The sequence below is a fragment of the Symphodus melops genome, assembly GCF_947650265.1.
Source record: "Symphodus melops genome assembly, chromosome: 3".
NCBI lineage: Eukaryota > Metazoa > Chordata > Actinopteri > Labriformes > Labridae > Symphodus > Symphodus melops.
In genome coordinates, this window is record NC_136693.1 from 19,719,460 (window position 1) to 19,746,204 (window position 26,745).

At 39.9% G+C, this 26,745-nt stretch overlaps 5 protein-coding genes across 8 annotated transcripts; 2 read left to right on the forward strand and 3 right to left on the reverse strand.

Annotated features, from left to right (window-relative positions):
* Nucleotides 1–31: 31 nt before the first annotated feature.
* pdcd2 (programmed cell death 2) lies at nucleotides 32–4,645 on the forward strand. 4 transcript variants are annotated; one of them, XM_079339857.1, is made up of 9 exons: nucleotides 32–80; nucleotides 958–1,169; nucleotides 1,590–1,698; nucleotides 2,049–2,105; nucleotides 2,581–2,757; nucleotides 2,871–3,026; nucleotides 3,202–3,302; nucleotides 3,409–3,522; nucleotides 3,943–4,645. In XM_079339857.1, the coding sequence occupies exons 1-9, from the start codon at nucleotides 44–46 to the stop codon at nucleotides 4,123–4,125; spliced, it is 1,146 nt and encodes a 381-aa protein (XP_079195983.1). In that variant the 5' UTR covers nucleotides 32–43; the 3' UTR covers nucleotides 4,126–4,645. The 4 variants fall into 4 exon arrangements, with proteins under 4 accessions (XP_079195983.1, XP_079195984.1, XP_079195985.1 ...); XM_079339858.1 differs by having other exon boundaries at nucleotides 2,874–3,026; XM_079339859.1 differs by having other exon boundaries at nucleotides 2,584–2,757.
* tbp (TATA box binding protein) lies at nucleotides 4,433–10,569 on the reverse strand. The gene is made up of 9 exons (XM_079339861.1): nucleotides 10,487–10,569; nucleotides 9,804–10,030; nucleotides 8,936–9,089; nucleotides 8,569–8,746; nucleotides 7,593–7,680; nucleotides 6,689–6,780; nucleotides 6,348–6,515; nucleotides 6,102–6,196; nucleotides 4,433–5,777 (listed from the first exon to the last, which is right to left on the reverse strand). The coding sequence occupies exons 2-9, from the start codon at nucleotides 9,852–9,854 to the stop codon at nucleotides 5,698–5,700; spliced, it is 906 nt and encodes a 301-aa protein (XP_079195987.1). The 5' UTR covers nucleotides 9,855–10,030; nucleotides 10,487–10,569; the 3' UTR covers nucleotides 4,433–5,697.
* Nucleotides 10,570–10,605: 36 nt separating this feature from the next.
* On the forward strand, nucleotides 10,606–12,602 carry psmc3 (proteasome 26S subunit, ATPase 3; the record flags this gene model as incomplete). The annotated part of the gene is made up of 2 exons (XM_079339856.1): nucleotides 10,606–11,601; nucleotides 12,148–12,602. 2 exons carry the CDS (start codon nucleotides 10,606–10,608, stop codon nucleotides 12,484–12,486), a joined length of 1,335 nt encoding a protein of 444 aa, XP_079195982.1. The 3' UTR covers nucleotides 12,487–12,602.
* A 1,522-nt stretch (nucleotides 12,603–14,124) lies between these two features.
* psmb1 (proteasome 20S subunit beta 1) lies at nucleotides 14,125–16,660 on the reverse strand. Its single transcript, XM_079340172.1, has 6 exons — nucleotides 16,459–16,660; nucleotides 16,007–16,114; nucleotides 15,724–15,805; nucleotides 15,378–15,507; nucleotides 14,862–14,968; nucleotides 14,125–14,736 (listed from the first exon to the last, which is right to left on the reverse strand). The coding sequence occupies exons 1-6, from the start codon at nucleotides 16,557–16,559 to the stop codon at nucleotides 14,551–14,553; spliced, it is 714 nt and encodes a 237-aa protein (XP_079196298.1). The 5' UTR covers nucleotides 16,560–16,660; the 3' UTR covers nucleotides 14,125–14,550.
* A 994-nt stretch (nucleotides 16,661–17,654) lies between these two features.
* phf10 (PHD finger protein 10) lies at nucleotides 17,655–26,458 on the reverse strand. The gene is made up of 12 exons (XM_079338703.1): nucleotides 26,338–26,458; nucleotides 25,445–25,554; nucleotides 25,208–25,338; nucleotides 25,021–25,104; nucleotides 24,763–24,887; nucleotides 24,480–24,629; nucleotides 24,042–24,151; nucleotides 23,741–23,888; nucleotides 23,466–23,615; nucleotides 19,792–19,900; nucleotides 19,017–19,205; nucleotides 17,655–18,869 (listed from the first exon to the last, which is right to left on the reverse strand). Exons 1-12 carry the CDS (start codon nucleotides 26,407–26,409, stop codon nucleotides 18,772–18,774), a joined length of 1,476 nt encoding a protein of 491 aa, XP_079194829.1. The 5' UTR covers nucleotides 26,410–26,458; the 3' UTR covers nucleotides 17,655–18,771.
* Between the last annotated feature and the right edge of the window lie 287 nt (nucleotides 26,459–26,745).

The window sequence follows — 26,745 nt, forward strand, 5'->3', positions numbered from 1 at the left end:
TTCACTCCATGGCGTTAGCCTGATTGTGATTGGTCCGCAGTTTATGCAGACGGAGTCTATTGAACTGATGTACATTTTATGTGAGAAGTTTTTCTTCTACTTGAATGAACACGACTGCAAATAAATGTTTAAGTTAATGGTCTTTTAATCAGCATACCTTATGCTTTTGCGTTCTCACTGTTGTCTGTCTGACTGTTTCTTGCCTCTATGGTAAATGTTACTCAATTATGTGGAGCCAAAATGGAGAATCAAAATGTTCATCAACTTTTACTTAGTTAATCAGTAGGCTTTTCTTAGTTTGCACTTTTAACTCTTGTTGTTGTATCTGGCAATGTACCGTAGCATTTTATTGTTGAAACCGACAAGTGAGATCACTTGTGTGTGAGATATGTTGACACGAATTAGGCTACATGTCAATATATCATATAACACTGTGTAATATGTTATAGATTTTGACATTACATCGTTTTTTTAAATTAAAAACCTATAATGTCAATGAAATGAAAACCAAAGAAAATGAAAAGCTGTCCAGCTATGGAGAAGAAAATAACATATTCCACTCAGCGTAATAAAATATCTTAAACAAATGTAAATCAACGTGCTGAAAAGAACAACTGTAAAACCATAATTGTACAGTTGCTCCATCTAGGGCCATAGTGGAGAAACGCATGCTATTGAGTAATAAGACCTCATCAAATATTATTTTTAATTGAAAACCAGGCACGCAGAGTTTCATGTAAGACAGGAAATAAAATGATACCAAATACATACAGACACACATGAAACAGATAAGTAGCCCTTTCTCTAAATATTTATAATTTCAGAGCACAGAGGAAAGCGGAACAAAACATCAGCTGGTCAGTGTTTCCTCACGGACGCTGAACATCACTCGTTTCACATGTTTTGTGTTTTTGTAGACTCTAAATAATAACAGCTCTTTTGGTGGCTTTTTGACAGCTAAGCCCGCTAACATGTCGAGTGCAGACAGCAGGTCCACAGCGGAAGTAGTGCTGGGTTTTCTGGAGGATGCGGAGCCGTGGCGGCTGCTGTCCCCGCAGTTCCCCAGCAAAGTCGGTGGGAAACCGGCGTGGCTCAGTCTCCGTGGGCTGCCCTCACTGCCTGCGCTCGAGTGTGAGATCTGCCGTCTGCCCATGGCCTTTCTACTGCAGGTCAGTGTCCCTGAGAGGGGAGAGGAAAGGTGTTCCTCAAGACACTGGACCCACTCGGGACCTTCCACCCCTAAATTGCTTTAAAAGTACCCAGAAGTTACTCGACAAGAGTTTGTTTACTTCATAACATATATTTGGGGATTTAGGATACTTTATAAATTATTTCAGAAGAAAGAAGTTTTCTGCAACATATGACAATTAATATTCCCAAAGCATCTTACTTTAAAGTGTCCAGACAGACTAAGATTAACTTCTTTCTTAGTTTTATCTGTTGTCTTTTCTTTCTTTTCTTTTTTTGCACTACTGTATGTTGGAATTGTGATGTCAGTTCACTTCATGCTGCTTTTTGCTCTTAAACAGGCTGTAAGATATGCTCAGATCTAACTAAACTGTCCTAACTCTCTGCCATGGGTCATGCAGGTGTATGCACCCATCTCTGGCGATGACAGATGTTTTCACAGGACGCTCTTTCTGTTCTGCTGCAAGACTCGGGAGTGCTACACATACAACGACAGTCGCTGTATGAAAGGTACCTGCAGATATTACCAGTCAAAAGTGTGGACAACAACAGTAACGGTATTATTAATAATACAGTATGACATATTATAAATTAGACACCGTATGATGTATCTAGGGCACACCTACAAATGGAAGGGGTTTTCTTTATTTTTCACTTTTATATATAATTTTTTTAACATAACTCTCCTGATTTATTTATAGCTGCGTTTATACATTTCTATGGTCTGACTGTAACGTATGGCAATAACATAGTCCAGCTTGTTTTTTCTTTGTGCGTGTTTTACAAAACTTTAAATTGAGGGAAATATCTACGAGTGATTGCGTTCAGTCATTTTTCTGACAAGTTTGTTTTCTCTTCAGTTTTCAGAAGTCAGCTCAGCAGGAGGAATGAATTCTACCCCTACAACCCTCCGTCAGGTGAGTTTATATACCCCGTCTCAGAGTAGTTATTCATCACTTTATATGATAAACAGTTATACATACATAAAGTGTAGTTGACTTAATCTTTTTTCTATTATACTTTATTAATCCCTGAGGGGAGATTATGGTTAAGGGTGTCATTACTTTTAATTGCAATATTAACACTAGTAGGAAGATTGTAGGAAATACTTGATTAACTTGTGAAATGTTTCAGTGAATATATCTTTGTTTTTTTCAAATGCATTTTAGACAGGTGTCTAGTGTGTTATTTTCTTCTGTTTTTGAACAGCATGATACAAATAATACAAACACTGTTTTTTATACGTCATGTCTTGGGTTATTTTTACTATGAATAGTCAGTGTATAACTCCCTATACTGTGTCGGTTATGAAGCATCAGTAAAATACATCTACAGATCAAATGTCTGCCAGGACGTTTGCATTGATTGATGGATTTTTCCTTTATTCTCCAGAAGATGAACCGCCCAGTGATTATGAACAGAAGTCTCCTTCTGGAGTAAAACTGTGTTGGGTTTGTGGCTGCCATGGCACCAAGGCCTGCTCCCGCTGTCACAGTGTAACATACTGTGGGAAAGTCCACCAGACACTTCATTGGAAACACAGTCACAAGAGGGAGTGCTGCAGCCAAGGTGTGTTTCATCTTATTTTTGTCTTCATACATCAGTCAAACAAGATACTTATTCCAGCTTTAGTTTGAAAACATTAATTTGCTGATTTTTTTTTTGGTTTTTCATCCCTACAGAAGCGACCCTCATCACAACGTCTCCTTTTGTCTTCCCTGAGTCCGAGCTGGTCACTGAGCCCGAGGAGGAAGGAGAGGATGGGAAAGAGAAAGAAACAAAGGAGGCTGCAGAAGAAGAACTGGCAGAGACTGCAGATTATCAATCTATAGAAAGCAGTAAGCGTTCTGTCACATAAAAAAATCTAATCTAGGTGGGAAAATCATGACATATGCTACTTTAAGTAACTACTTCTTCGACATCTTATTGAAAAGTCGAGCCATGCTGAGATTTCATTCATTTCTAAACACAACAGATGTTTCTAAAGCCTGTTTCCTGACTTTTCCTGGTTAGCTCTGACAGACACAGACCTGGAGGAGATGGCTATGCATGAGACTGAAGACATCAAAGTGATCCAGCAGTTCAAAAAGAAGATTGCACCAGAGCCGCACCAGGTATTTAATAAACATAACAAAAATAAGGTACATGGCTATGACCTGAAGCAGTAGACATTTGCACAGATGTTCAGGTGTACAGCTCACTGTGGTTTGTTGTGTTCAGGTTGTGCGTTACAGCCGAGGTGGCTCCCCTTTGTGGGTCTCTTCAAAGAACATCCCTACAGATCAGGATATCCTATCATGCACCTGTGGCGCCAAGAGGACTTTTGAATTCCAGGTAATCACTGCTTGTTAAGTGCTCACTAAGCTCACCTCTTACTTCATTCGTAAATGTCAGGTATGTCTTAAGTGATAAAATGCTCATTATGCGAAGTGAATTTAGTATTCCAGTGTATTCAGGTTTAGGATGTCAAACAGGCCCAGTTGAAGTATTTGTTAAAAATAGCAGTATTACATCCTTGTTGTTCGCAGTGAATTTGGTTAGAGGGCCATTATTTGCTTGATAAATTGCCCCAGCATAACCATCATATCTGTTAGTAGAAATGGTCATATTCAAGTGTGCAACCTTAAAGTGAAAGTGTTTTTTTCCTCTTACATTTAATGGTTTTAAAAAAATACAATAAATCCACAATCAGTGCAGTATATTGAATTCCTGTTAAATTCATGCAGTAATTAAAGTGTGTGCGTCTGTCTTTAGGTGATGCCCCAGCTGTTAAATAGTCTCTGTGTGGACTCAACAGGAGCAAGCATCGACTGGGGGACACTGGCCATCTACACATGCTCTGTCAGCTGTAACCATGACGACCTGTACTGCCCAGAGTTCGTTTGGAAACAAGACTTTAGCCCAGATCAACCCACACAGACTCAACCTTCAGAATAGTTTCTGGATTGTGTGTTTTGTTTGTTTGTATAAAAAAAATATCTGGTTAAAGTCCAAAGAGTCAAACAGGAGTTCTTAAACCTGCCCACTGAATGCTATTATTTTAAAATCATATTAAGATGGAATTATCAAGTCTGTCTAATATCTGTGGACTCTGGGATCTGTTCATTTCCAGCGTTACATACATTTGGTTATAAATAAAAAACGTGTTTGCACATCAAGCAAAGTTATCAGAATTATAATTTAGATTCTCATTTTGTGCACTTTTAGTAAAGACAAAACACACAAAGCAGTTTAAACTTGGATGTGAAGATATTTCCATTCTTTAACATCTCTGACTGAGAATATTACCACAGCATCCTATGACTGGTTTACAGCCTACAGAAAGTTTTTACAGAAATGTCAGACAGTTGCTTACTCAAAGAGTGAAACCATTGGATTGTCACTAATGTTATAAAATGTGAAGTGATAAAAAGACTTAAAAACAAAGAACAATGCAAGAAAATAAATGCTGTAACCTCTGTAAGGAGTTTCTTTTAGATCGAATTTAAGGCTTACACGCTCATGAATATGTGACCGAGTATCACCTCTTTAACCTTTCTTAAAGATTCAACTTATCTCCCTCAATCCAGTAAAACTCAGATCCTCTGCACCGTTAGAACAATCAAACACGGTACAGTAAACGCTGGTACACATACACCACGACTTGGGGTTCTTCAGCCTTTTACAAATTATCCAACTTTGAACACATCTTAACACAGCTAGTGGAGTCCCTACAGTAGAGGGAAATCAGATCTATAGTTCGGATTTTAGTTCAAATCTATCTTGAGCCCATACTGATTGACACGACTTTACCAGGACTTTGTTCAATTTCATTCAACACCATTCAAGGGAAACCAACATAACTGAGATCCAGAGTGGACAACAAAGACCATGCTGGCTTATCTCTTTGGAGGGAAACCCCCCTTCCAACATTCGAAAGCTGAGGAGCGAGATTGGCAAAGATCCACTTATTCTGAATGGAGACACAATGACGAACACAAAGCAGACTCAGTTTGGTGCAAAGTGTCTAAAACTAAAAACTCAGTCAATTCTGTTAAAAGGAATGCAGGGCGGGTCGACCTGAACGTGTTGATAAAACTCGCGGTCTCTGCTGACCAATGATAAAAACGCAATATACAAAACTATTTAAAACAGCTGAAAGTAAAACAAAAACAGTCCTTGTCAGACTGCTTTTCACCGATTTTTACAGTATTATGTACAATCAGGGATGTGAGTGGGACAACAGAGAAAGCAAAAAAAAAAGAAAAATGTAGAGATCCAAAATGTGAGGTGTCTTGTTGAAAAACGTGATGTCTGATCAAAAGCAGCAATAAAAAAAAAATTTAAAAAAACTTTTGAAAGGTTTTTCAAAAAAAATGAAAACATTAGTGGAGAAAAAGAATAGAAAAGATGTCACATCCCTTAAAAAAACAAACAAAACAAAAAAACAGATGATGCTTTTTGAGAGATTAAAAGACAGGAGTAAAAACAGACAGGCTTTGGGAGAGAGAGAAAAAGGAGCTGCAGGTTCTACGTCGTCTTGCGGAAGCCTTTCAGGATTGGGTAGATGTTTTCAAAAGCTTCGTAGATCTCTGCTCTCACCTTGGCACCTAGAAAATAAGATAAGATCAACCAAAATGAGTTTCATAGGAAAAGCCTTTAACAATGACGCAGACATATACTCATACTGAATTTCCCATACATATCCTGAATTTCCCCTCGGGATCAATAAAGTATCTATCTATCTATCTATCTATCTATCTATCTACTGCGTCTACATTATTGTCAGGATGATCCATTCAAAACGGAACCAATTTCCTGCCGTGTGTAGTTTTGTGACGATATGGAATAGTACATCACCATGTTGAATAACAGAAGATGTGATTTCACTTCATTATGGGGACTGAAGCCATAAACAGAAGAGCTGCTTTTACCTGTGAGTACAACTTTCCCAGAAACAAAGATAAGCAGGACGATCCTGGGTTTGATCATTCTGTAAATCAATCCAGGAAACAGCTCCGGTTCATAGCTGAAACAGACAAACCCCAGTACACAATCACAAGAAATTTCAATAAAAGATTTTTTTTAAGATCTCCAGCAGGTCAACTTTTGACCATCTTTTTTTGGAAAGAATTACAAAAGGATGACCATCAGCTGAACAGGAGACAAAACAAACCTACCTGCTAAACTGTTGATGTGTAAGAACTAATCCCTCCAGACGAATGGGGAACTTCACATCACAGCTTCCCACCATATTCTGAATCTTAAAGTCCAGGAACTTTGCAGGAAAGCCGAGCTTCTGCACCACACGAGCATATTTTCTGGCAGCTAACCTCGACTGCTCTTCACTAGGGGGAAAGAGGAATCATGGGAGGGAGATTAGATTATAGGACAAATCATTTAACAAGAATTAAGGAAAAACATATCAATGGTGTGAAAGTCAGTGCAGGGCTGGAAGGAGTGTTTTTCTGATAGATACAGCTGACTTTAGGTATCATAGTGAACTGAAAACTTAGCTGACCTCTTGGCTCCAGTGCACACCATCTTCCCCGAGCTAAAGATGAGAGCTGTGGTCCTGGGCTCTCGTATTCTCATGATGACCGCAGCAAAACGCTACAAGACGTGAAGAGAGCGAGAACATTGTTACAGCTATCATAGCCTTGCTACCCTCAGCTGTGTGTCCTGGTTAATAGCTTAATAGATAAATATATCTAGAATATACATGTTCTTCTCCTCAGCTAGCCATGACTGAACAGCATTATGAGCAACATTAAATCACAACACATCTCACAAACACATTACATCTGCCATATTCCTCCTTGTAGGCCTCAATACTGCCATAATTCCAAAAACTAAAACAAGCAGTCAGATGGAAGTGGATTTCCTTTTTATGAGTTGTATGCATGCATGTATATATGTGTGTGTGTGTGTGTGTGTGTGTATATATATATATATATATGTGTGTGTGTGTGTGTGTGTATATATGTATATATATGTGTGTGTGCGTGTGTGTATATATATATATATATATATATATATATTTTATTTTTATTTTATTTTTTTTAAAGCAGCATGTTTTCAAGTACAGTATTTAACCCCGGAAATTAGTAAATCAACATTATAAGCCCAAAATAGAAATCCTTTTGTGGACAATAAATTTGCCCTGTATGAGCGTTCATGGTGTTGCACATATAAGACACACACCGTTCATTTTGAATGTGTGTATCTGCACTGTCAGCTCCTGCAGTGGGTGTTGAGTGAGTTGAACAAAACAAAAATGGGAAGCATGCGTTAAGGGACTATGACTCCATGTTTTTGATTTTAAAAACAGACTTGGGATCACAAGTCCACTATGATACATATGCACCACTAGTTGAGCATCTTAGTGACACAGAAGAAAATATACTGATGTTTCATAAACTCACCTTTGGGTTGTACTCTGCATTCCTGGCTCTCAAGGCGATGGTCTTCAAGTCCAGTTTACAGCCCAGGTTCACAGTAGAAACAATGTTTCTAATAGTATGCAACAAAAAAAGCACAATGAAGAGAACCAAGAGACATCCAGGTACAAACGGTCAGTTAAAAAAAAAAAAAAGAATCAGGTTAAAATGTTTAAAGGTCCCATATTCTGCTTTTTCTGGTTTTATCTGCTCTTCCATGTGTTTTCCAGGTCTCTTGTGCATGTTTAGTCACATCTATGTGCAGTCCATGGAAACGCGTCACCTCCTACGTACTCACGTTAGCTGTTGCAGTAGCTGCATGTTATACTCAGTCCTCGAATTTTCATTCACAATACTCAACATTCCCCGAATGAAATTTGTCAGTGTGACGTCACTGATCCAAGCCCACTGGCTCACTGTAGCAAGACCAAGATCGTGCTGCACGCCGCTACGCCGTCCAAGCTGACCGACTGACCAATTACAACAGAGCGGAACGGCCGAACAATCAGGTCAGACTGGGCCCACGTGGGGACCCTGAGTGTGGGGGTTTCTGAGAGTTAGAAACACATGCAGATAAGAGAACCTGATGGAGCGGCAGTTCATGAAAACAGACACTTTTTTTTTTAACATTAGCGATTGTGAATGTACCTTAATAGGCACATAAATTAGATATATGAAGCCCAAAAAGGGCTTAATATGGGACATTTAAAGCTTCAGATAATTTTGTGTTTAAAAACATTGTCACAATAATAATTTATTCAAACATTGTAAGTTAGTCTCTGGAGTATCAGCTATTCTTCTGTTTGTGGTGGATCGGTAAATACCATTTAATTAAAAAAGAACAAACTTGTGGTGCATGCTATATTTCAATGTAAACTGCATTTAGTAATGACAAAAAAGGTAGATAAAAATGCCATAAACAGAGACTCTTCCAAGACTCTGGTACGGAAATGAAACCTACTGCAGCTGTGGTACTATTCCAGAGCTCTCAGAGGCTGGTGTGGCCGGTGTGATGGGGGTCATGGGGGTCAGTGGTGTGTTGTAGAGCGGGGTGTTTCCTGGCAGGGCTGTGGTGGTCGAGCCCGTGACTGTCTGGGAGTGGTAAAGCTGAGGGGTCTGCCCCGATGTCCCAGGAAGGCCTGAAGGAGAAGAAGGTACTTTATTGTCATCAAAAACACTGAACAATTGTATCATTTTACCATGTTTAAGAACAGAATAATACAAAACAAAGATTGGGTTTAAAATATCATGGAAACAGAATCAGTTCCAGATGTGTGACATTATTATCTCAAGACAGAGAGGCATAGGATAGTAGAGTTTTGTTTTACCCGTGTTTGCCTGCTGAGCCTGTTGCTGCTGTTGTTGCCTCTGCTGTTCCTCAAGTATGGACAAGCTATTGGTGTTCTGTACAGGCTGCGGCGTCAGGCCTGAGCCATACGGCATCATGGGACTGAAGATGGGCACGCCAGGCGTCATGGCACCCTGCAAAAAGACGCACCATAATATTGCATTTAAGATTGAGTAGGAAAACGTCTTAAACAACAAATTGTGACTACAAATGACAAACAAAGAAGGCAACATCAAAAAATCCTTTCAAAAAAATCTTCACCCTAACTTCACGTTGAGTTTTGTTCCAAATGTTGACCGCAAAGCTATGACATCTATAAAGTAGCAGTAGTACAGGTCAGGGCCCTGATGGGTCAGACTGAACACATTTCAGGTACCCTTTAAGTTGGCGTACTATTTAAGACACTCGGTTAAATATACTTACTATATGATACATACTTTTCATCAGCTGCAACAGTCTAACAGTGTCTGAGTAAAATCTTTATCCGATCTCGAGACTGTCTCAAAGTATCTATTAAGGGACTTCCTCCTCCTTCCTGTATTTAATACAATTGGTCAAATGTCTAGGTCTCATTTGAATATCTACTCAGTGAGTGTCAAATGATCTTTAGTAATGGCTGTACATGTCATAACATGAATGCTAAAGCAGCAGGATTTTTTTTTAAATAGCATAGGGCAGAGTTAAGATGTTAATTTGAACATGTTAAGTGAGCTGTTCAGCTTCATTAAACTTCAAGTGTGATGTGATGAATCTAAGCATGTTGAGGGTAACCAGGAGGCGTGTGATGGGGATGAGAAGACACGTTCACTTTAAATTGTCTTCATCATAATACCTGAGTGCAGTATTACCTGTGGGGAGGCCAGGCCCTGGAAGGCTGGTATACTGTTGTTCTGGTCCATCTCTTCAGCTTCTCTGCCACCAGAGAGCAGGACTTAGCACAGAGTGGTCACTTTTAAACAGCAGGTGTCTCTACTGTGTGTCTGAGGTCTGTACGGTCGCAGCAGAAAACAAAAACCACAGGTGACTTGTAAAAACACCTGGTTGTCGTTTCTTCTGCCCAGCAGCACTGCCTCCACTGGATAGGTGGACAGTTACAAACAAACATACGAGTTGTTATTTTATCACCGTGAAATATTAACTTGTGGATATTAATACAAAGACAAGGAACATACAGCTGCAGCGGTGGCGCCAACAGCGACTTGCTAACCACCACATAATGTAACTTTATGTGTTCGTTCATTCATTGTGCTTCCAATACACGGAATGTCCCTTTAAAGTTTTTTTTTTTTAAAAAAATACTAAAGCATTATATCCACTCCCATGCGGTCTGTATTAGCAGGATTTATTGACAGCCCCTTTAATGACACATGTCAACACAGTGAATAGCTGACATTAGCCGCCACGCTAATATTAGCATATAATGCTAACATGTGAAAAGTGTTGCTACCCAAGTCAAAACTGTTTGCTTTAAAACAGTAATAAATACTTAAACTCACACAAGTGCAGCACATCGTAAAGTTAGTCAACTCACCGCAACTCTCGCGCAAACCAAGTTGGCGCACGAGCAGAACAAAATCAGCTGCAAATCGGTTTCATCCTCATCCTGCTTCTTCGGCGCTCATAAACCGCGTCGTCGGCCACTTCCGGGAGATGAAGCTTTCACTTCCGGCCGTGTCACAGTTCACAGCAGACAGAGCAAACATGGCGTCGCTGAGTGACAAATCAGTTTGGGACGAAGTGGAGGATGGAATCGGCGAAGAAGTATTAAAAATGTCCACAGAGGAGATAGTTCAGCGGACTCGTCTCCTCGACAGCGAGATAAAGATCATGAAGAGCGAGGTGCTGAGGGTGACCCACGAGCTGCAAGCCATGAAAGATAAAATCAAAGAAAACACGGAGAAGATTAAGGTGAACAAAACCCTGCCGTACCTTGTGTCCAATGTGATCGAGCTGCTGGATGTGGACCCCAATGACCAGGAGGAAGACGGGGCTAACGTGGACCTGGATTCTCAAAGGAAAGGAAAATGCGCCGTCATTAAGACCTCCACGCGCCAGACTTACTTCCTGCCTGTCATCGGGCTGGTTGACGCCGAGAAGCTGAAGCCTGGAGACCTGGTGGGTGTCAACAAAGACTCCTACCTGATTCTGGAGACCTTACCCACCGAGTACGACTCCAGGGTCAAGGCCATGGAGGTCGATGAGCGCCCGACAGAGCAGTACAGCGACATAGGAGGACTGGACAAGCAGATCCAGGAGCTGGTGGAGGCCATCGTCCTGCCTATGAATCACAAGGAGAAGTTTGAGAACCTGGGCATCCAACCCCCCAAAGGGGTCCTGATGTACGGACCACCTGGCACAGGGAAGACCCTCCTGGCCAGGGCCTGTGCAGCTCAGACCAAAGCCACCTTCCTAAAGCTGGCCGGTCCACAGCTGGTCCAGATGTTCATCGGTGATGGAGCCAAGCTGGTGAGAGATGCCTTTGCCCTGGCCAAAGAAAAAGCCCCATCTATCATCTTCATTGATGAGCTGGACGCCATCGGAACCAAGAGGTTTGACAGTGAGAAGGCAGGAGACAGGGAGGTGCAGAGGACCATGTTGGAGCTGCTCAACCAGCTGGATGGATTTCAACCCAACATGCAGGTTAAGGTAAGGATGCAGCCTTAATTAAAAATCTGAACAGTTTACCAATCACCAAAGTGTTTTTACCAAGGCTGCCTGTTTCATATTCAGTAAACTGTGTAATATATAACACCATTTTATACGAGCAGTTTAGAAGACTAACGAAAGAGAATTTGCAAACTATGTTAGGGTGCATCATAGTAAAAAAAAACCTGAAGAAAAATTATCGATAAGAAAATCTTAAATGTATTAAGAAAGCACCAAGACATTAAGAGCATTAAAAGGTATAGATAATAAAGATAACTTAGTCAGTACTCCAAAAATGTTAATTCAACAAAAATAATAATTACCAAACTTCTTCCAAGGTATAAAAAAAACCTGTGCGTGGACTTTTCTTTATATTGAGATTAAGTTGGTTTCTTTAAGGGAATGGCACACAGAAAACCAAAAACTTTAAACCTGAAATATAGGCGCATGGGAAAGTTCTCACAAACTTAACAATGACAGAGGTCGTGTCACCATATTGGCATTGCTTTACACCGATGACTCACAACATGCTTTTCTAATTTCTAGGTGATTGCTGCCACAAACAGAGTGGACATCTTGGACCCTGCCCTGCTCCGTTCAGGCCGTCTGGACAGAAAGATTGAGTTCCCCATGCCAAATGAAGAGGCCAGAGCTCGCATCATGCAGATCCACTCTCGTAAGATGAACGTCAGTCCTGACGTTAACTACGAGGAGCTGGCTCGCTGCACCGATGACTTCAACGGAGCCCAGTGTAAGGCCGTGTGTGTGGAGGCCGGCATGATTGCGCTGCGCCGTGGGGCCACAGAGCTGAACCATGAAGACTACATGGAGGGAATCCTGGAGGTCCAAGCAAAGAAGAAGGCTAATCTGCAGTACTACGCCTGAAGACACTGCATGTGTCTGTGCCTGTGTGTGAGAGAGTCTTTGATTAGTAAAACAGTTGTTGTGTTCACACTTGTAACAGTTACTGGTTAATTTGGGTTAATAAAATGGAAATTATATATGTTGTGTTTCTTTTGTCACTGTTTCACCTCACGCAGAATTATGTCAAGTGTAAAATTATTAAACAGAGAAGTTGAGTCTTTGTTTCCTTGGTACTGTAGGTTTAGTTAAATCTTCGTTTCTACATGAAACCTTGTTTTTTGTAATGAAGGTAAACTAAAATAATAACAGAAGGCTCAAAAACCACCAGGTCATTACAGCGGTTAGTTTCAAACGGTATTGTCATTGTTTTTTGGGTTTTTTTTTTAATAGACATTAAGACTTAGAAGGTAAAGAACCGGATTCAATAAATACATTGAAATGGTCTGAATTCCATTCAAAGGAGCCAGTTCCAACTCATGTAAAAAGAAAAGTATCCATTTATTGTAGATTATGTGATATTCAAATGTTTCTGAAAAACCTTTTACCAGGATTTAGGAGACGTGTGTAACCGAAACCAAAACCTAACATCTTTAGGTAGATAAAGCCATTTTAAATTTGAAAGAGAAACAAAATGATCAGGACTGTTTTCTATTTGAAAGGACTTGCCTCCTAACTCCAGTATTAAAGTTTTGTCAATTCATCATTTAACACACTGAAATCCACATGTAGTCTGTGCGGCAGTCTGGATGTGGCACACAGCGTATCTATAGCGATAGCTGCCTGTAAATTGTAAAATGGAACAGATAAACCCTGATATCTGTTATCCGATATGTCTGTTAGTCATACCAAGAAGAAGATCAGAGTCTGGAGAGGAGGCCTTCAGTTACGGTGCTCCTCTCTGGAACAGAATACCTGTAGACCTGAGCTCCATCACAACGGTCTCTACTGACAAAGCCCAACTCAACTGTTTCGTTCCTAACTTGATATCTCTATCACATTCATGATTGTTGAAATATCTACTCGTCTCTTGTATTCCTGTATTCCAGGTAAGCACATTGAGCTTACCTGGAATGAAATGTGCTTTATACACGTTCTATTCTAAAGACTAATAAACAGTGATGCGATTGTGCAGGAACATCTAGTTCAACACACTAAAACACTTGTGGTAGGAAATACACATTTAGTGAGAATGCATTTGGTGAAATAAATCCAACTTGAATGTCATTTTTATGAATAGGACTTGTGTGGTGACATGAACCCAGAGTAGTCTAAAGCCTTCTAATCACATTTTACATTATAGATCCTTAAACAAGTTTATACATAAATGAACATCAAGGATGCTCATTTATATATTCATTAAATGTAGAGAAAAGGTCCAGTGGATCATGGTTTCTCTCAAAATGGAGTCAATGTACAAGTTAAGTTACTTCAAAATAAAAAAAATAAAATAAAAAAACTCCAGCTGACTGACACAGTAGGTCCTAGTGTAACGTGTGATTTACATTGTCTATATTTAATCAACAACTCGTAAAACATTTTAGACACATTCTGGTTCCAGCTCTTTTAGTTTCCTTTCTGGGAAGCAGATTACTTCTCATGGTTGTGTTATAAGCCAGAAGACCAGTTTATGAGTAAAGGATATAAGAAAGGAGACAACACTTTTCAATTCCTTACATTTATTAAGAATGTAAAAATAACAGCAGGGCATGTATCCTTCTGAAATAATGGTAAATCCCAAAAGAGTAAGAATGAAGCCAGAGTTGACGAGAGTTTGTTGCCTCTTTGAATAGAAGTGCTGATCTACAATGAAACTGTAAGAACGCAGATACAAGGTTGTAATTAAATCAGGAATTAAAGAGGACGAGTGTTGAAAACAAAGTATAAATTCTGGTTGATGTGTATAGTCAGTAAATGTTAAAAAAAAAATGGAATATCAGCTCCCCGGTTAAAGAGGTCACTAGAAACAACTTCTGGATCAACACTTCTATTTAAAAGAAACTTGATGTTAAAGTTCAAAACCAAGAGGCTGAATGTGGAAAGAACAAACCAAAGAGGGACACGCTGAGAATGGGAAGAATTCCCTCCTCAGTCCTTCCTCAGAGGTATTGTTTGCTCCTCGATGCCCTCCTTTGTGATGATGCAGATCCGAAGTGCATCTCCAGTGTAGACGTCTCTCTCTGCGGCAGAGATGAAGACATCTTTGACCAGCTGAACCGCCTTGTCCTTAGTCAGAGGAACATGCTGCACACCCTCCATGTTCTTGAAACCAATCTGTGGAAAAGCGAGATGGCTATGAATTTGTGCCCCTGGAAACCTGGCTGTGGCACCAGATTGTCTGATTATCTAACAACATAGACACACTTGGGTTACGGCAGCAACACGTCAGTGACATTTACCTGGTTGTCTAGAAGGGGTTGGAGCATGGCACTAGCTGATCCACCGGCCTTATAAGTGTCTCTCTGGTAGGATCCGACGGGGTCAAAGCTGTACACTGCTCCTTTGCCTAACAGATGGAGAATGAAATACATTGTTAAAAAAATCTTGTTAAGGAAAAGACGCAACTAATAACTTGCTGTTTAAAACAAAAGTAAAATAAAACCCAAATCCATTACCTGCCGCTTACAATCATCAAGCATAAAACATGGAGACAAACTACATTACATTTATATACCTACTTATACTTCACATAGATTTTCATTCTGGGCTTTTATTGTTTTATTCTAGAGAGAGGACAATGGATAGTCAGAAATCAAGGAAAGAGTGGAGAACAAGATGCAGAAAAGGAGACAGGTCGTACTCAAACCCAGACCTCCAGTTCTTGACGACTTCAGCCTCTGTAATGGTGCACACGCTCTTAACCCTAGGCTATCTATGATCCAACATTAACCCATCTTGATTACGGCAGTACCTACCATGCTCATCAAGTCCACCGATGATGTTGTAGACGTAGTAGGGGAAGAACCTTCTTCCATACAGGATGGTGGACAACATCGCTGCGATGGCTCCGCTAGTCATTGTCTTGTTGTTTGAGTGTTTGTACATCTGAGAGACGGACAGTGCATTAGTTCAGGTGTTTGTACACTTCAGACGAAAACTCAAAAAACAAACAAAACAATCGAAATGGAATAATTGTTCTAGAAACGTGTTGGGAGAGATGATCAGGTTAATTCAAACTCAAGTAGAGACATGAAGACCAGGAACTGCAACGTATGCACCAAAGAGAGAGTGAAACCAAAACCTCATGCAGCATCAACACACCTTCAGCCGGGCATCAATGATTTTAGTCAGCGTCAGGCAGTCTCCATGGAAACCGCTGCAACCGATGACTGTTGTGTCCGTCCTGTGATGGGAAGAAGAAGCACACAAATCAGAGACACTCTGGGTAGTACACTTTTCTATAAGCCTAAGTCTTTGTGATTTTAACCACAAACACCCCTAAGACTAAGACAGTTCAGGAGTTTTGCAAATTTACCACAAAGCAGGAGACACACACACAAACAGATTACTGATCAGCATCAGGACAGTGACAGAGCACACTTACAGCTTGTAACACTTTGGTGAATCCCGGCTGTGGATTGAGTAGCCTTCACTCAGTCTGGTGTCTGAGGCTACGATGGCAAAGTCTTCTCCGGCAACAGCGAGTACGGTCCTAAAAACACACAACACAGTCAAGTTAGTCCATCTTATAAAGCACCAAACTGAAAAGATGAAGTAAAGTGGTCAAAGACGCTGGTGGAGCTTCTAATTCAAAACTGAAAGTACTGTAGCTGACACGATGTTCAGTCTAAACAACGTGACTCATCATATTTAACAATACTTTATGATTAAATAAGGAGTCTTATACTTAAATAAATAAAGTGTGCGCCGATCACACACTTGTTCTTCACTTTATCTTTGTGTCGTTTCGTTGTGTTGATTCACTGGTTTGCTAGTTAGCAATGTCCGTTAGCTCGCATGCTAACTTGCTAGCGTTTGAAACACATTCACACTCACCCTCCGTTGAAAGAGTAAGGAGAAAACCGGTGCTCTACGGGACCGGTGTAATGATAATCCTTCATCTTTCCAGGATCACCAAATGTTTGCGCCGAGAGCATTTTTCGATACAAATACAAACAAGTGCAAAAGATGAAATCCGGTAAAGTCGCTGTATCACTGCAATATGGCAGCCTCTTCTTCTAATCGTTAAACCCGCGTGTTCAGCTGTAATCTGCAGCAGAGCGCCCCCACAGGCTGTTTGACGAAGAGCAGGCAAGAAACAGCCGAGAGGGACAAGGATGGACCATAGAAGTACAGGACATGCACATACCCGAACCATAGCGTAACCTGGACTTATTTATTATACTGTGTATGAAGCAATCATATATGGGGCCATTTGTCCCCTACAAGAGCAATAACTTTGTTACAAGCGAATATATAATGGATCAATAAGTCAAGCAGAATAAAATGACACATTGTGTCAATTAAATGATATCCCCATGACATACTGGATGGCTTGCAAAGTAGATTAAATCGTGTGGTGTGACCAAAACAAGAAAGAAAAACGCATCTCATGGTATTGTTTCTGGTGGGAGTTAATATAATTATAATTGTATCATAAACATGGGCACAAAGGGAAGAACTGTAGAGTTAAACAGCCCAGTGTGATGTACAGTGTGGTAGTGAGTTAAATTCTGAGCTTTTCATAGCCAATAACTGAAATTTCAGCATGCAAAAATAGAAAGGGAATACAAAAAACAAACATTACAATGTGTATACTGACTAATACAACATGTTGATGGTAAGCCATGAACAACTCAGTGCCATAGCTTTCATTCATTGTCATGCATTTAAATACATAATGCTCTATTGGGAAATGTAAGTAAATACATTGGGCAGTTCTTTTTTGGTTAGTAGTATTAGTAGTGGTTTGTAGTGAGTTGTGAGCAATTTCCTTAACTGATGGTGGAAATACAATCTCTGCAGAAGCAGGAATAACGGGGCTATATCAATAGTAGTACATCTGATCTAGCATATCTATATCATAAAACATTACCATTAAAATCATCATTGGTCGTCAAAAAAAAACATTCTCCTACAAGTTGTAAATTGATCTTGGATACTATTGAGTTTAGTCTAATTAGGAATATGTCACAAAAATGCTCAATATTTTGACTCATGATGTACAAAGAGTATGCAGATATCCATAATGGCTCATTTTTGCCAGAGAATTTCTTATAACACAGCAAACAATATGTTATCTATAAATGAGTCCTTTTTTTTGGAATAGCTTTTATTTTAAAGTTAAAAAAAAATTCATCAACATTTTTCCAAAAAAAAAAAGTATAAAAAGAAATTCTGAAAGAAAATACAAAAAGAAACAAAGTTACAAAAAACAATGAAAAACTTTTTTCCAACTGACTGCAAACACACCGTCTGACTAACAAGAGCTGATTGATGCTTAATCTGAATATATCAGAGTGGTTCCATGTAATTCTAATTAGGACTGAAAACAAACTGGACACATAAATAGAAACACTTGGTTTCATAAATCAAAACTTAAACATAAATATACCTGATGACTGCTGTCTACCACAGTCAGCGTCTATTTATTACATAAGATCACTATAGCACCATGTCGTCAATTCAGACGGCTCTTCACTGGCCTGGCTCATTAGGTTAATAAAAAAAACAACAACACCAACTTAAGGTTATGAGTTACAAAAAGTCATACAAGAACGTTTTATGAGAAAGAGATGCACACAAGTGGGCTCTTGTTATAGTTTCAGTAGTTATCGACCAAAAGCACCATCGGTCTGAATAAGACAGTTTGAACACTTAAGGCTCATCAAAGCACTTATGAGTCATTAACTAAGAGGCTTGTTAGTCTAAAGAATGAATGCACTGAAACCGTTAGTGGCCATCCAATGAAAGGATTTACTGCAGTACATGTAGATGACGTTTTTATCTATTTCCAGTGTAGGTGTCAACATTATGTATGGATGTGTTTAAAGTGTCTAGAGTTCAGTCAAATGTTAGTGGTTGCTGAACTGAATGTTTCTCATGGATGTATACATTTTTTTTCTGGCAGAAATCTCTTTTCCCTCTGATTCAAGACTTTCATTTTTTATTTTTACCTGTCAAAACCTCCATGGTAGGCACGTGAAGGTCTGTAAAGATCTCATACTGTGACTCCTGATAATTGGAGGAAGGGCTACACTTAGTTTTTGTGTTGTTTCGTGGATTGCAATGATGTGACATTTGAGAATTGAACAGCTTTAAAGAAGACAGTGCATTTGGTCAGAGTACAGCAGTTTCTTGTAGAGCTGATTATTTCTTAGCAGATTTGGCCTTCTTGGGTGTTTTGGCTCCTCCCTTCTTCTTGGGTGTGTTGAAATTGGTATCACAAACTTCACACACCCAGAGGCCTGCAGAGACAGAATGATTGAGCTGTTAGCAAACATGCTTGTTATAGATGCAGACCCTACATGTTCTCTGTAACTGCATGGTGTTTGTTTGTACAAAGACGTGTGTTTATGTTCACAATGTGCTCTGAAGTGTTTCCATCCACTCACCAGTGGGTATGGAGTCCATCCCCACACAGAACGTGTGGTACCCTCTGTCACATTTGTCACAGAACATCATCTCGTCCTCATGGTGGGGCTGTTGGCACACGGTGCAGGTCTTACACTCCATACACTGCCAGCGGTATGTTTGGATCACACTGACCAGCTCCACACTCATGTCCAGGCAGGAAGGGTGGCCTGAGGTTTATGAACAGGGAGACCCATTTACAGAGACACACATACATACAAGCATATTTATCAGGGGAATGTGGGGTTAGGTAGTTTTATAGTTTGTGTGACAGGGGTTTCTTTTTTTTTTTTTACCAATGTCTTCAAAACAGTCTGATTTATTTACAGATGTTAAATGCTCAGACACTGTACAAAACAGTTACTTAAACAGCTCTACATAAATGATATATGATAAAAGCTTGACTGACGTGATGTAAACACTCATCTGCTAAACTTTTTTTTTTTTTCCAGAATCCTGTGATAGTGATCAACATAAAACTGAGAAATATCCTTTCTTGATCACAGAGATGATTCATTATTCACATGTAAAAAATAATTAATTAATGTATTAGTGAAGTAACATTTGAGAGCCATATTTATGATTACAGCTCAAATTAGTATCTAATCGTATCTCAGTTGGATCGTTTTTTCTTTATTATTATTTATTTTTTTTAAATCAAGCTAACAGTAAACATTTTGGAGGCAGGCGATCGATCATAGGAGGAAAAAAAACAAGAAATAATGTGTCCTTTAAATATAAACATTGTGAACTTACCGCTGTTATCACATTGGGAGCAGTGAATGAGAGCCTCTGGCCTGCCCTTCTTGTTGGCCTCTTTACCCTTCTGGCAAATGCCACATATAGCATTGGGAATGACCTTAGGCTGCAAGGCAGAATAATGCTATAAAACCACGATATTCTTGCAGTCATGGACAATAAAGTAGTTCAAGACAAGTATCATGGCTGAAAAAAACAAGAAGTGATTTGGAAGAGTTGGGCATGATCTATTTGTTAACTTAAGACAAAGCTCGTTTTCCCTCGCATCACGGGGGAGAGGGACGAGGAGACGGCCAGGCTACTGGACCCCGAGCACACGAAGGAGCTCATACTATAAAGTTCATATGTGCAAAAGTCTCTTTGTATTGGAATCACTGTAGAGATTATATCACTTTGTTAATGTCCTGTATTTATATTTCTTGTGCTTTTTTTTTATCATGATATGGACCTACGGGTCTGAATAAAAAAATCTCAGGGTAAAGCATGCACATGTCTAAAAGACCTTCGTGTCAGCACCTGGAATCTGTCATTACAGTGGAATAGTTTTCATCGTGATCAAGCAGCGGCTCACTTAACAATTTATTGACTTGCAGGATCTTGCACAGCAGTTATAGGATGCACTACATCTCTTGTTATGCAACAGAGCTCAATGTTATTAGACATGGATAGTGATATCTGAAGAGTTGCTCTCTGTGCAACATGTCTCTAAGTTTAGTTGGGAGAGAGGAAATAACCAGCACAGAGGAGTCAGGAGGCTTAGGGACATGGAAATCAGGATATCACACAGGGAAACACTTCACACCTTACAGCAAACCGTTTCAAACAGAGATGACTGTGCCAGCATTTAGATTTAAACTGCACTAGACTTATTCAACTTAAAAACAAAGAGATATTTAGTGCAAAACAATACGTGCAAACGTTTAGTTTCAGCACAGTTCTCGTCGAGGAATCCGTGTCACGAAGAAAATCTTCCCCTGTCAGATGATGTAGTTTCCCCCTGTACTTTAGTGTGCTAACATGTTTCCGTTGCTAAACGAGTAACATGTCCAGATACTTTGAAACATGCAGTTAATGACATCATTCATTCAAATGTCCCATGAAAAGGTGAAAGCAGGTTAGAGCAAATTTAACAGCAATGGGTACAGACAAAAAGACGTGGTTTGGTAATAATGACAATTGCAACATCTAATAGAGACAGCAGCAGGAGAGGGAAACAGGAAAAACAGAGGAGTTCAATGGCAATATATCCATATTAATATATTTAAAAATGTGGATTTTTACCAATATTTCTTCAATATCATTTCGCGGCACATTATGAAACGATTACATGTACGGCCTCATCATGACTGCACACTTCAAACACTTCCTGAGTGGAATACATCCACACAGGCTAAAATCCCATACGTTTCAATCAATCAATCAATCAATCTAAGTTTAATAAATGTTAGGTAATACTGTGTTTTTATAATTAGGACTTAAAGCAAAACATACTCAGACCGTTATGTCAGGCACATGTGCTTTAATGTAACCTGATAGCTTCAGTATGAACATGAAGCTCGGAGCATTACGTCTCCTTCAGACACAGAGGCAAACATACGGACTCTGACGCCCTCACAAGCTGATCATTTAAGATCAGTGGATCAACATCATCAGTTCTTTTTACTGACAGAGCTCATGATTAAGTCTCTGCTAAAAATGCTAACCGTAGCCGTGCTTTATAACCACCTATTTGGTCCTAATGTGTATTAATGAGGGAGGCTGAAATGTTCTCAGACGTGCAGGTTGGAGTCAAAACCTTTCAGTTCAAAAGAATCCAATCGTAAACTTTCTCAGAATGAAACGCTTCATTTCTCATGTCGTCTCACGGAGAGCAAAATCATGTTAATGGAGGAATAAAGGTTAAACATGTATGAGACATGCAACATGTAACACAATATGAATGAAGTCCTTCTGTATGCAAACAGAACATCTAACTTCAACTCTGTTGTCCATAATTATTCTTTATTAATGAGCCGTTTGTAAAATAGCACATCACTCATCATGAGGTCACTATAAACCAGTGCACATCGTCTCCATGTTAGCCAGACCAGAGCGGAGTAACGTTAATCAGCTGTCACGTGTTTAGACTTATGTAGAGACATGCCAGTCAGGACAAATCAGTCCGCACGTCTCTCTACGGGGATTTTGTGTAAAGGGGAGACATAGTGGGAGTGTTACATGTGACCCATGGGGGACACGTTTTCTGTTTCAAAATGATGGAAAATAACTCAACAAAAGTTTTCCTTCTTCAGAGACTCTTGTACTCATTTCAAATAGTTCCTATAAAAAGGTGTAATGGTACTGACTAATTAAACATTATTGTACCAGCATGCAAAGTCTGCAGAATGATCGGATTTAAAAAAATAATAAAGTTAAATAAAATCCATTAAACTTAGCAGCTACACTAAAACTGGAACGATTTTAAACAGACTCTAGAAAAGGACCGTGCCCACACCACAAAGCTGAGCTGAGCTCAACTGGACTAATCCAGGAAGCTTTGAACTCCAATCAACAGAAGCTTACCAACATTTGATGTTTGGGTTTTTTTTTAATGTTAAGTAATGTTTAGTAAAACCAAACAGAAATCAAATTAATGATTGGCTCACTTTTTATCTATCAACTCTCCCTCACACTTTGAAAGTGATCAAATTCAAATGGCCACCAAAGACGAGCCACTGACCCAGGGTTAGGAAGGTGACGTAGCCCAGACAGACAAACTGACACTACTGTTCGCTCAGCTCAGCAACAGTGTGACCAAGGTCAACAAGTCCTTAGCTCTTCAATGGAACATTAAAGGGACGAGCAGGGCCCGTGTCAAACAGCTGTCTGATTCTTCTTAACAGATTAACAGTACATCACATGTTGTATAAACACAGAACAGACTTAAAACATAAGGGTTGAGTGCATTCAACACTTCAAATATAAATGCTAAAATGATGTAGTGCTAAGATGAACTACTTTTTTTAAAGCAACCACACACATGTTGTGGTTTATATTTTCTCTATCAGTATAACAAAAGACTTTGCTATTCAAAAAGGAAAACTAGCAGCCAAAACATCCACTAACTTGTCTCAGATGTATCGTTTCTGACAAGTAAAGACAGACAAGAGGTATATTGAAGACATTCAAAATGAAAAAAAAAAAAAAAAAAAAGTTTAAAGTTCAAATTTGTCTTCACTGAAAACACAAAAAGTGAAAAGTGCAGGGGAAAAGAAACAAGGGAACTGTTCCTTTAAAATGTTCTTATTGCTCACAGTCTGGTATGAAGAGGGGGAAAAAGCCACGAGGCATCAGAAAAAACAAAAACAAAACTGAAGACAGCTCCCGCTGTGTGTGTGCGTGTGTGTGCGTGTGTGTGTGTGTGTGTGTGTGTGTGTGCGTGTGCGTGTGTGTGTGTGTGTGTGTGTGCGTGCGTGTGCGTGTGTGTGTGCGTGTGCGTGTGTACCAGGTTGCCCCAGCTTTGGAAAAAAAAAAATGGACAAATTGTAGAAGCCGGAGAACAAAGTGAAGAAATCTAGGGAGGGGTGGCAGGATGGATGGAGTAAGGGAGTGGTAGTAGTAGAAAGAGGAGGAGGGGGTAGAAAGTGCTGCTGCTGTTGTTGGAGAAGAGTTCAGGTGGTTTTGTCCTCTACCTTGTACCCTGGAGTGGCTTTATGCGAGGCAGAATGGCGACTGCTGTCTTTTCCCGGCGTGGATGTCCTGTCTTTGGCCTTCGACTTGCTACCTGGTCCACTTCCTCCCTCCTGGCTCTCCACGTCTGATGTGTTGCCTGAAGAACTGTCCTGGAGAGAAACAGAGGAGGAGGCAGGGAAATTGAAGTGACTCGGGATCTAACACTGATTCATAGTAACATGCTTTCATTGTCTAGAGTTAATCAAGGATGATACATTATATGACAATGTCTTACAGATGAGTTCTTGTTCTTTTTGTCACCCTTTCCATCCTCTGCGTCGTCAGAATCAGGTTCTGAGTCTAGAGCTGGGAGCTCTGGATCCAGTGGCGGCTCAAACAGAGCTGTGTTCAATGGCAAGTATCGCAGCTCATTTGGGGAGTACCTGTCATGAACGACACAATTACACATCAGCACATCAAAACAGGTAGCAGACTATCCACCAAACACGGTGTCATCAGATTTGCAAGATTGCCTAACTTCTCAGAGTCTTGTGGTGGGTACGACAGAGTGGTATAGTGAGGAAACTGTTAGGTACCTTTTGTAGTAGTCTTGGAACTGTCCTGGTATGAGAGCCACGGGGTAAGGCCCTGTCCTTGTCAACTCTGGAGCCAGAACCTTGAACCTGCCCTGGGGCACCTGGATAATCTGAGAGAAGACAAAAAAACACAACACATGTCAACATCCCAGAAGTCAATGTTAACAATAAGAGTTATTTTTTAAATTTCTGTAAGTAGTAAGATAAAAGAGGTGTCCGTTATTTAGTGTCATTCTACGTGATACTTGTTATTAGAAATACTTAAATACCGTACGGTACATATTCAAGGTGCTACATATGTACACGGAAAAGTAGGACAAATACAGAGAAAATCATAAACCCTACTGTTGATCTTCATGACTGGCTCAATTCTAGATTAAACCAAAGTGAAACCTTTAGAGTTGACTTCATTGTCTTTTTTCCCCCGGTAACACTTACATGTGTCTGCAGGTCAAAGTACGCTCTCCTCTCTTCCATTCGCTCTCTATTGAAGTTGCTGTTGAACTCTGCAGCTTTTTTAGCTGCCTTCTTAATGTACTCAGGAACCTTGCTGGCCTCTACCTTCTGAGGGTTCTGCTGCTGCATTTGCTGTGAAAAAAAAAAACAACAACAACAAAAAAAACCATTCAAACTCTGTGAGAAGTAGGTGAAGGACTTCTATGAAAGACGTCACTTTACTAAAACACAAACCCCAGTACATTACTTTGATGTGTATACTTACAGAGTACTCTTTAGCTATCCTCTGTCGCTCTCTCTCCTGCAGTATTACTGAATATTCAGAGTGTTTGACAGGATACTCCTTTATCATCAGATCTATCACTTCGTCACTCCGCAGAGCTGTCAGGCCTTCACATAGACAACAGATGCACAGAATGAGTCTGGTCAACAAAGTAAGGTTCTATATGCTGACAGAACTAACACATAGAGAATGAAGTGCAACAATGTGAAATAGTCAAACTGTTTTAGGTTTGGCTATTACCCAGGGTGCACTGTGTCTCAGTGATGACGTTTTGTTCACGCAGATAAAGCTTCTCTTTGTGGGACAAGTCTCTTCTCTCCATATCTACAGAGTCATGTAAAAAAACAAGATTGCTTAATTCCTAACATCAGCCAAGTCAGGAAAAGAGCAGGTACAGTATTATCGATTAATGTCATGTCAGTCTTACCAGGGTATTTCCTCTTGAAAGACGTTACTCCAAGATACTCGCTGACCTGCTCCTGCAGCATGTAATACTCTCCTGTGTCATCTGGAGGCCACTTGTACTCTGTCAGGTTCTCTGCTGGGAAATATGTCGGTCTGGATGGAGGCAGAGGACATGATTAAATAAGAAAAAAAGAAAAAGATTTGACATTTTTTTCCAGCCCATTTGGGACTGCAAGACTGCTTTAAAAAGCAAACCTACCCAAGCTCTTGGCTGGAGGTGTCGAAGCTTCTCGAACTGTCCCCAGAACCCATTCTCCTTCTCTTGGGAGGCTGGCTCCCATCGTTGGACACCTCTTCTATCACATCCTCCTACAGAGCAAAAGGGAATTTAAAATATAGTACCATTTGATGTCAGTAAATTCAAAAAAGCATGCTTATTTACTAAATGGGGTTGAGAGTGATAGACAGTGGACAAATAGAGCAAGTCCACTACCTGTGCTTTTAAATTCCAGCATAGTCTTAATGTTGATAAGACCTCATAAACACTACATCCTGATGAATCAATGCAGTCTGAAGCAATAAATGTAACCGTAATCCACAGGACACAAACACTAACAACAGGGACTGCTATAGGCCTACTGTAAGTCATCATATAATATAATATGATAACACACCACGGTGCATTAAATAGGAATCACAACACTTCCAGCCTTATTTTATAATCTGGTTTAACTCGGTCCTGTTCTTAGTGTATCCTTTATTAAGCAGGACATTATCTAAACCAACCACAAACGGATAATTTAGGCATCAACTCTTTATAAAAGGAACATTTATTTGTCATTGCAGTTTGTAGATTTACTTTGCAAAGTTTAGACTGAGGCAAAACAACGTTTTCGATGTCAAACCACTTCAAACTCTAAATTCACCTGAAGAAAAATAAACATCAACCAGTGTTTAAGGGTGACTCGTACAAAGCTCTCAGTTTTCACACATTTAAAACAAACATGACGTTTCTACAGCTGCTCGTTGTCTTCATTTATGGACACAGAGCCGTTAGAGAGCTAACTCGCCATTAGCTGCGCACGCGCAGATTTAGTGTTTCCCGGCCACAACAAACTGGTCCAGGTGTATTTGTTGGAGTATACATGTTACCTTTATGGATTGTGCTCCAGGGGTAGCGGGATTGCTTTCGCAGGGTGGTCGAACGGGGAGTACAGTAGCCATATTTTGCTTATTTTGGCCTTGAGTTAAGGCTATCTCACTAGCCTCTTCGTGTTCGGTTTTGTGATGATTATTTTACATGAAGGGACGTGGTCGCCACCTTCTGGGCCGGAGTACAAGGGACTATTAGTTATTATAAATGAAGAATTCCTAGCTTCTAAATTTCATACATAATTGCTTCATGATCAAGTGAAGAAAGTGTTAATGAAATGCAAATACAACTTTCCAGTTTAAGTTTAATAAGGTTTAATATGGTCTGTTTCAAAAAGCTAAAACACTCATGCTTGTAAATCAGCACCACCTTGTGGTCATCGTGAAATACTGCAATGTTTTGCTCGT